General features: G+C 36.4%; 1 protein-coding gene across 2 annotated transcripts; it reads right to left on the bottom strand.

The window, feature by feature from the left end:
- Positions 1 to 2,610: 2,610 nt before the first annotated feature.
- On the bottom strand, positions 2,611 to 8,621 carry LOC121521655. Of its 2 annotated transcripts, none has more exons than XM_041805782.1 (6): positions 8,393 to 8,621; positions 8,147 to 8,172; positions 7,374 to 7,565; positions 5,898 to 6,106; positions 5,769 to 5,805; positions 2,611 to 3,805 (listed from the first exon to the last, which is right to left on the bottom strand). In XM_041805782.1, the coding sequence occupies exons 2-6, from the start codon at positions 8,166 to 8,168 to the stop codon at positions 3,699 to 3,701; spliced, it is 567 nt and encodes a 188-aa protein (XP_041661716.1). In that variant the 5' UTR covers positions 8,169 to 8,172; positions 8,393 to 8,621; the 3' UTR covers positions 2,611 to 3,698. The 2 variants fall into 2 exon arrangements, with proteins under 2 accessions (XP_041661716.1, XP_041661715.1); XM_041805781.1 differs by having other exon boundaries at positions 8,397 to 8,621.
- Between the last annotated feature and the right edge of the window lie 1,841 nt (positions 8,622 to 10,462).

Below are 10,462 nucleotides of genomic sequence, written 5' to 3'. Positions count from 1 at the left end.
TGGCCTACCACTTTGTGGCTGAGTTGCTGTTGTTCCCAATCACTTCCACTTTGTTATAATACCACTGACAGTTGACTGTGGAATATTTATTAGCGAGGAAATTTCACGACTGGACTTGTTGCACAGGTGGCATCTTATCACAGTACCACGCTGGAATTCACTGAGCTCCTGAGAGGGACCCATTCTTTCACAAATGTTTGTAGAAACAGTCTGCATGCCTAGGTGCTTGATTTTATACACCTGTGGTCATGGAAGTGATTGGAACACCTGATTTCAATTATTTGGATGGGTGAGTAAACACTTTTGGCTATATATATATATATATATATATAAAATCCTTGTTTTGAGGGGCAGACATGGATTTCCATACAAAACAGAGCTGGAACCACCTCTTTTTACTGAGCCACTGAATTGTTAAAAAAAAAAGCAAATACGCTACTAACTGCTATTTGGTTTGTCTTTCGCTCTTAAACGCTGCTTTTGAGATGTTTAATTAAATTATTCAAATTTGAAATGTTTGCTGAATGTTGTTTGCATAGCTTCTGTCTAAATATTTTTGATCAAAACAAGACAATGAAGACGTTTCTCTTTTGTGTGGCATATTTCCATTTTGATAGAAAAGTGTAAGCGAATCATTTTAGCAATAAAGGAAAAGAGTAAGTTTTCTGTCTCACCTCTTGGTCTTTCTTCGTCCATGTCCCTGGAGGAGGGATAGAAAGATTTTTTTAGACTATGTCGTATAAGAATAATTAAAGTTAATCTGATGAGAAGCTGCACTGTCATAACTGCTCTGTACCAGCTTCAGTCCAGCAAAACAGACAAAATTGAAAATACCTTAGCAGAACATAACCTCTATTTCTCCATTTCCTTGTAGAGATTCTGAAGTTAAACGGTTTTAGAGTAAATAATGCCTACTTACAAAAAGGACTGATAATTTGTCAGTAAAGTCTCTGAAATTTTCCTCCCGTGCGCTGCTGCTCCCTGTCTGTGAAACACTTTCACTATTGTTTTACTGGATGACACGCATTTCCTGTTGAATGACCTGCAAACAGAGATTACATATGAGCCATATAACACTATCAGTTTGAAGGAAAAGATAAGACAAGAACCAAGTCCAATGATTTTATGGGACTGTAGAGGCTAAGCCAATGCTTGAAGCCCCTGAGGTGCTTCATTGGGATTTATCTAATTGACGGAGAGGGATCCAACTGCAATCAAGATGGCCGACTCTATATATCCAATCCATGCTGGAAGTCCCAAGCGGAAGTTTCTTCTTCATGTTGGACTCAGCTGCCAGTGTTTGTCAGTCTTTTTCGTGCCCAAGCCTAACCCTTGGTGTTGGATCCCAAATTTATCACCTTCCCCACTGCCTTACCCTGAACCTAACCACTTGGGTTTTACTGCCGAAGCCTAACCTTAGACGTACGGACTTCGGTTGAGACTTCTGGTATGGATTAGATGTATGTCGGCCATCTTGTCTGCAGCAAGGTACTCTTGGAATTGACGCGCTGACAAACTTTACCGCATCTGATGAAGAGAGTCTGAGACAATAGCTAGGGTTTCAATAATCTGTGTATTTATTGCTCCAAAACTTTTTTGTGCTGATATAAGCAATTGTAATCCAACATTCATCCAACAGGAACAAACAATTCACCATACCGGCTTCTTCAGTGGTCAAGCACAACCAGGGGCTCAGAGCAACACTGCTAACACCCTACAGTACCATAGGCCATGCTTTTTTATCATTTATTTATTTTTATTTGGCTTTATTTAACCAGGATAAACCTCACTGAGATTAAATATCTCATTTACAAGAGTGTCCTGGCCAAGACAGGTAGCAGCACATTTAACAAAGGCAGACACAAAAAAACAAAGAAATTAAAATCACAGAGATACCAAATATGAGTCACGGATCAGAAAGGCATCAGTCAAAACATCTACCACCTGATATATCATCCTCCAATGCCTTCAATCTACCTTTAAAAAGATATAAAGAGACCATCTCCTCAAGGTCTCCTTAAATGCTTATCTGCAACGTACTCAGGTAACTGCTTACTGTGCCCTAAAGGAGGTGTGTACTTTGCAATCTGTGTCAACAGATTATTTTCCCTTCAGCGACTGACTGGTGACCAGTTCAGGGTGCACCCCACCACTTACCCAGTGGCTCCAGCCCACTGTGACCCTAGATGGGACAAGTGGATGGATGGATGTATTATTTTCTATATTTAAAAGCAAGACCACGGTAATGTCAGTCCTCCCTCCCACCCTCAGGTGGTTTACCCACCACATCTATTTCTTACTTCAGCCTCAATTTTTGGCCCAACATGCCTACAAGTTCTGCACAGTACTGTATTCAAAGTATAAAATAGTTGTCCTGCAAACACTTTAGTTAACTCATCCTTTTTGCCTTTTAATGAGACATTTGCATATTGAGTCATCTGTGTACAAGCAATGCAGGCTTTTTCTAAAACAAATGGCAGATGATTAGTAAAACAGAAAGGTCCTAAACATCTACCTTGAGGTACTTGTACATGTACATGTAATGTGCCCTCACTTACATGCTCCATAAGTACTTTTTTTCCAATAATGAGACAACTTTTATTGGTCAATAATTGTTTATTCATGAAGGAAAGCACACAATTCAGTTTTTAATGAGCAAAAAGCAGCAGAAATCCTTCTTTTACATGGCTATTTTGTCTTCATCATACACCAACAATATTGGATTGAACATAAATCATCAACAGACTTAGTTAAACATTCATATGCTACAAAAAGTACAAGTACTAATGTTGTAACATTAGAGCTGAATTTCTATCTTTGAATCCTCTTTTCAAAAACAATACTAACATGTTTATTTATACATATGCACTATTCACAAAAGGTTAGTATTACCTGGGGACTTAAGATAATTTAATGACTGTATTGATTGTTTGTAGCGATGCATTCCCACAGCAGTACTGCCAATATAGTACTGCATTTCATTATTTTGGAATGACTGCATCACGTATTAACAGCTGTACTCCACAGAGCAGCTTTAAAATCCTCCTCACTGAATATTAAGTGACACATTTCCAGATTTTTATTGTGTTATGCATTAAAATATACAGCTAAATAATACAAATACATGATCAGACATGTAAAGAGATGCTTTTGGAGGCCAATCAGAGGCTCTGTGCGTATTCAGAGAGTAGATGTGCACACTTGCATTTGGATATTGGTGTTTGAAGGTATAAAATAGGCAAATTACAGTTATTTGTCAGTATTAACTGAATTAAACTAAAGATAAAGCACAATCAGTAGTCTACATCTTTCATTGGCAATGTCCCACACAGCCTTAGTTTTTGACCAGAAAAAAGAAAGATAGAAAGCATAGTGCACTATTAGTGGACCTGAATGAATCATGGTTCATGCGATTAATCTTGACAGCCCTAAAACAAAGCCTTCATTTTTGTCATAGAGCAGATCAGGTGGCAGTTTACTACAATCTAGTTCTGGTTAAGACATCTGAGACTGCCTCTGTATGCAGTCTGAGCTATCTGATGCCAAATTATTTTTAGTTCACATTAAGGTGCTTTGACTAAAAAGCCTCACAGATTAACACTCTGTATGCCAAAACCCAAAATTCATGTTTAAACTTGTAGCTTTAACAATACCTAATGTGATAGTCAAATGACTGTGTACTTTGTCAGTGACAGCCTTTACCAAACACAGCTCTTGCAGAATAGATACACCATAAATATCACCCAGATCGCAACCAACACAAAAATGAATGCTATCATGACGATCATCATGTTGTTCCTCACACCTGAAATGAAGAAAAAAGATCGATACAGTATTATATTGTGATGATACAAAAAACTGAACAATCCTTAAACGAGGGCCCAACCATTAATCTGCCAGATTATTATAACCTATTAAAGTAATCATTAATAAGCCAAAAGTTGGTCGATGGACGCCAATGTTAACACATGTATTTTCAGTGATAAAATGAAGGACATGTGACTTGGTTTGACTTCGACATGATGTCTGTGTTCTATTATTTGTCCAGTAGAGGACGCTCTGACTCCTTTCATGTCACACCCTCCATATTTTCCTCTTTACAGCAGAGTGAACTAGAGCTCAGAGCAGCTTGGCTGAGCATCAGATTTACTGAAAAGAACAGTTTGCCTCAGTAGTGAGTTTATAACTAGTTTGTGAAATAAATAACTCCAGCTAAAGTTAGGATAACCTAGCTTAACATTAGCAAGCTATAAACTTTAGCTGAGTCAGTAATGATACAGTGAATAAAATGGTGCAATATCTCACTGTAATATTACGCTCTCTTGTTTCTGGTGAATTCCTGTTGTTTTTGATGTGAGCCACATTTGCGCCATGAAGGAAGTTATCCACTGACTTAGTTTATCTGCCTGTGACTTTAGGTGTCCCTAAGGGAGGCACAGTGACCACCTATGCTTCTATGCTGTAATGCTTTCATTACATTATTTATTATAATACCTTTTTTTATTTATATATTTCTTTTGCACTGAATAGAACTGCGCACAATTTTTTTGTACTTGTGTACAATGACAATTAAGATTCTGATTCTGATTCGGTTGACTCTGCTTTGTCTTGCTAGAGGAGACCCACCTTCCCACAGATTTCCAAAATCTACCATATTATAAAATATTTATTTGAAAAGTGTTGTTTAGCTGTGTGTAGTGTGGATCAACATAGACACTTTTAAAGAATGAATTTAACTCTATATGTGTTTAATTAAAACTGTCAGTTTTTCTGTGTATTTTACTTTATTATAGAGGTGTGGCTTTACCTGAACAACCTGGTTTGAGATCTATTCTCTTGTTGCTCTTGCCAATATAGATTATGCTCAGATTTCACTGTCCAACTCTCATTTAATTTTAAGTGAACTTAAAATTAAATGCGTTTTACTTTTACTTAAGTAAAGAGTAAATGTACTTTTACTAGAGTACAGTATTTGTGTTCTTCATAATAATAAAAAAATCATCATTTGTAAATACTCTCACTGACCACTTCATTAGACACATCCATGCAGTGTAATGCACACAAATAACTACATCTCCCTATCCCAGAGGCTGCTGAATTTTTGCAAAGTAGTTCCTTTTGTTTGTTTTTTTAACAATAAAAGTATTTTAAAATAGTAAAATGTTCTGCCCTCAGTTTATATATGTTTAACACGTTTGAACTCTATTCAAGGGTTTAGAAGTAGTTTTTGTTTTATTTTATTTATTCAGGAAAAAAAAAGAATTTAATCAGCTGATATATCAGTTATCAGAATTTTTGTTCCTTAATATCGGCATCGTCCCCCAAAAATCCATATCAGTCAGGATCTATTGAAAACTTTTGGAAGTATATGTGGGAATGTGAGAACTCAACTGAAAAATATCTTTACATAACATAGGTTGTGGAATATTTAAGTAGATATTTCAGTGAAAAATTGGACATATTGTACCCTTAAAGTAAATAAAAAGCTTGAAAAAGAATATAAAACAGGCTAAACGGTTAGTACAGAGGGAAGTGGAGGTGATGTGAGCCAGTTTTTCTTACTAAACAACCGTACATGCTGCTGAGAAGTGCACTGAAACTGAGGTTATGGGTGATTCAGTGAACACAAGACCTTAAAGATTGATTGTTTACTTCACAATGTTCATGGAAAGAAGGGCCACAAAAATAAATTGTGTCCGAATGAACATTTATAACAGACTTGAAAGTCTCTGAGTTAAATCTGAAGTTAACTGTTTTATTATACTTACAGTAATCAATGAAACCACGGCTGGAGACCTGAATGAACTGAAGAAAGAGGGAAAAAAAACAACAGTTACAGACGTACAATTCTGGTGCATCATGCATTGAATTAATCGAACTGTTAAATCCAGTTGTACCTCAGCACGGCCACGGACACCAAAGAACTTCTTGATTTCATCCTGTGCGATATCATTGCAGTTAGACTTCAGAGGACGTCCCTCGAAGAACAGAGTGTCCACAACCAGGAGGACCTTTGAATCGTTGACCTGCCACCTGCTGTCAGCCACAACATGATCTTTGTTGAAGGTGTGATGCATCACCACAAGGATGACTTCTTTGTCACCAGCTGTAAACACAGACATGTCTTCACTTAAAAATATCAGAAAAAGTCAATAAAGCCGATCACAACCGTTATATTAGCTTAAATATCAACAGTAACTTCATAAGTTTGGAAAGGACAGCGTCCACCAGCTACAGTCTTTTTCATCCTCATTTCTTAAATGTTAAAGTGTGTTTGAAGTGGGGCTGAACGATTTGCAAAATAATCTAAATACGACTTTTTTCCCCTAACATTGCAATTTAATACACATTAATTATTAGGTTCTTCATCTTATGTATTTTTCAACAAATAACAGCCAAAAAACCCCACATTCAGCCAGGAGCACTCTCGTCATACATTTAAGCATTTTATGCAAAATGGAGCTGTAGTTTTACTTAGCAGAGAAGGCTCTGCTGAGAAGATGCTCCCTGAGTTAATCAAGCAGCTGCTTTGACTTTCCAGGGAGTGCATAGCTAGAAACCCCAATATGTACAGATACATTTATGAAAATGTTTATTTTAAACAATGAAATTATTTCAGAAGCAATTCATCCATAGTAGCATGAATCTGAATATGAGGCTGCAGCTATATGTTATAATGGAGGAGGCCGGGGTGGAGGAGGTGAAGCTTTGCCAGCAGCAGCAGCAGTGTGTTGCATTAGCATTAATGCAAGCAGGGATCAGTGAGCAGAACGTCATATTTAAATGGGCCACTGTGTTGAGAGAAAGAGCTGTGATTGGCTGTGGGAGCTGGGAGGCAATAATTGGTATCAGCTGGCTATCAGGTGATTGTGGCTGGAGGTTTGACTCATCAGTTTTAGATAGAATGAACTTGGGCAGAACGATTAAAAAATATCTAACTGCAATTATTCTTGCCTGTATTGGAAACTTGATACCCATTGCTTTATTGAAGGGGATTATCATTTTTACATCGCTTGTTTTGATTATAAAAAAACAAATATAAAGCAAGATAAGGAGGATTTTTGTAATAAACCACTCTAAAAGAAAAACATTTGAATGCTTGCATAATGTGCATAAAATGTTCCAAGTTCAATAAATAATGCAACTTCTGCGATTTGTAAATTGCAGCAGGCCATATTGCGATTTCATCTGATTTGCAATAAATTGCCCAGCCCTAGTTTGAAGGACAGAAGTTTAAAGGCTGGAACTAAATTTAATAATCTGTACCAGCTAAGATGAATTTGTAACTACCAGCAAAAATCCAACATCATTCATCACTAAAGACTGATGCTCAGTGAGAAATGAGCCAAAAATGTTCCTGATCCATCACCTACCTGGAATATTTTCCAGAGCCTCACTGATGTCTGTTCCAACTCTGGATGCGATGGGACAGAACAGCAGGATGTAGTCACTGTCCTCAGCAGAGTCCACCTTAACTTGGCCAATACCTTCAAATCTTGATACCCAGGGAAGATGAGCGTCATTGGTTGTTCCTGACAGGTGGACATAGAACTTTCTCCTGGACACTGAAGACAGAAAATATGCTTGAGTCACTTAAATGTTTTGAATTTACACACATGGACACAGTTGGTACGCTTCTGCTCAAAAAAAGAAACAATAGTGTCTGAAATAACTTGAAACTGACAAATTATAAATAAAAAAAAAACAGAAAAATTAATTTATGAAAATCAGGCACTGCTTTTGAATTGTGTTTCAACAGAATCATAAAAAAAAATTAAACTCATATAATTCTTGTGTGTGTGTGTGTATATATATATATATACACACACACACAGTATAATCCTTCTTTTCAGGGGCACACATGGATTTCCATACAAAACAGAGCAGGAACTACCTCTTAATGGAGCCACTGGATTGTTAAACAATAATGCTTCTAACTGCTGTTTGTTTTTTCTTTCACTCTTAATAAAACTCAAATTTGAAATCTTTGCTGAATGTTGGAATTTTTTGCATAGCTTCTGTCAAAATATTTTTGATCAAAACAAGAAAATGATTACGTTTCTATTTTGTGTGTGTAACTTAATTTTGACAGAAAAGAATAACCGAATTTTTCAGCAATAAAGGAGGAGTACGTTTTCTGTCTCACCTCTTGGTCTTCCTTCGTCCATGTCCCTGGAGGAGGGATAAAAAAGACGTGAATGTTTTAGCCTACGTCGTTTAAAAAGAGTTAACGGTAACTGTTGAGAAGCTGCACTGTCATTACTGCTCTGTACCAACTTCAGTCCAGCAAAACAGACGAAGTTGAAAATACCTTAGCAGAACATAATCAATATTTCTCCATTTCCTTATACAGACGTAGAAGTTAAACGGTCTAATAGTAACTAATACCTACTTACGAAAAAAGTCGATAATTTGTCAGTAAAGTCTCTGAAATTTCCCTCTTGTTTGCAGCTGCTCCCTGTCTGTGAAACACTTCCACTTTTGTTTTAATCAATAAGACGCATTTCCTGTTGAATGACCTGCAATAAAAGATTACATATGAGCCATATAACACTATCAGTTTGAAGGAAAAGATAAGACAAGCAAAAAGTCCGACGACTTTATGTGACATTATTATTTTTATGTGCTCTCTAAAATACTCTCACCTTTCTATAGATTACACAAACAGCTGTCTGTGTTACACCGCCCTCTAGTGGTATAAGGCAACAACTACTGCTCTAAACTGGAAAAAAATAACCTTTTCATGTGGATGTGGACTACTCAAACTTCTGCAAAACAAGATATCAGTTAACAGAAAGCTACTAAAAGAAACTCTTTGTTATGCAACACTTCCTGACACAACTGCAGTTCATACAGGAAGGGCTCAAGTACAGAAATAATAGATTACACTGCAGACCCATTATGGATAAAATAACACATCTTTGTCTTACTTCAGCCTCAATTTTTGGCCCAACATGCCTACAAGTTCTGCACAGCACTGTATTCAAAGTATAAAATAGTTGTCCTGCAAACACTTTAGTTAACTCATCCTTTTTGCTTTTTAATGAGGCATTTGCATATTGAGCCATCTGTATACAAGCAATGCAGGCTTTTTCTAAAACAAATGGCAGATGATTATTAAAACAGAAAGGTCCTAAAAATGTACCTTGAGGTACTCCACATGTAATATGCCCTTACTGACGTGCTCCATAGTATTTTTTTCCAATAATGAGACAACTTTTATTGGTCAATAATTATTTATTCATGAAGAAAATCACACAATTCAGGTTTTAATGAGCAAAAAGCAGCAGAAACCCTTCTTTTACATGGCTATTTTTGTCTTCTTAGTTAAGCATTCACATGCTACAAAAAGCAAAGGTACTAATGTTGTAACATTATTGGGCTATAATTCAATGACTGTATTGATTGTTTGTAAGGAAGCATTCCCACAGGATTAAGCAGCACTACCAATATAATTCTGCATACCATTCTTTTGGAATTGTTGCATCTTGCATTAACAGCCATACTCCCGCAGAGCAGCTTTTAATCCCTCCTCACTGAATATTAAGCGACACATTTCCAAATTTTAATTGTGTTATGCATGAAATATACAGCTAAATAATACAAATACCTGATCAGACATGTAAAGAGATGCTTTTGGAGGCCAGTCAGAGGCTCTGTGAGTATTAACTGAAATAAACACAATCAGTCGTCTTCATCTTTGATGGCAATGTCCCACGCAGCCTTAGTTTTTGATGCAGAAAAAGTCACACAAACCAAAAATAAAATAATACAGTGCACTAATAGTGGACCTAAATGAATCATGATTCATGTGATTCACCTTTAAAGTCCAAAAGCAAAGCCTTCATTTTTGTCATAGAGCAGATCAGGTGGCAGTTTACTACAATCTAGTTCTGATTAAGGCAACTGAGACCGCCTCTGTATGCAGTCTGAGCTATCTGATATTAAATTATTTTCAGTTCACATTAAGGTTCTTTGACTAAAAAGCATCAAGGATTAACACTTAGTATGCCAAACCCAAAATGGATGTACATCCTTTAGAAAAGGGCAGGTAACCTGAAGACCACTGAAAACCTTTGGCACTAAAATACCTTCATCACCCTTAAACTTAACTTGAGAAAATCAATAATATCCAACATGTATTTAATTTTATCAGGTGATTCTTATTTTACTAAAGTGATTTTATTTGTAACTTGTAGCTTGTAGAATACCTGATGTGATAGTCAAATGACTGTGAACTTTGTCAGTGACGGCCTTTACTCTTATAGAGTTTACTAACCAGAATTATCACCAAGATCACAACCAACACAGAAAGTACAGCAATCATGATGATCACCTTGTTCTTCTTCAACCCTGAAATGAAGAAAAAAGACTGATACAGTATTGTATTGGGTATGACACAAAAAACTATAAAAATGAAAAGTATTTTAGTTTTAGTTTTATTAACACTGCTGTGTTCTAT

This window comes from Cheilinus undulatus, linkage group 14 (genome assembly GCF_018320785.1).
Source record: "Cheilinus undulatus linkage group 14, ASM1832078v1, whole genome shotgun sequence".
NCBI classification, from domain to species: Eukaryota; Metazoa; Chordata; class Actinopteri; order Labriformes; family Labridae; genus Cheilinus; species Cheilinus undulatus.
This window is presented reverse-complemented; position numbering and strand designations above follow the sequence as displayed.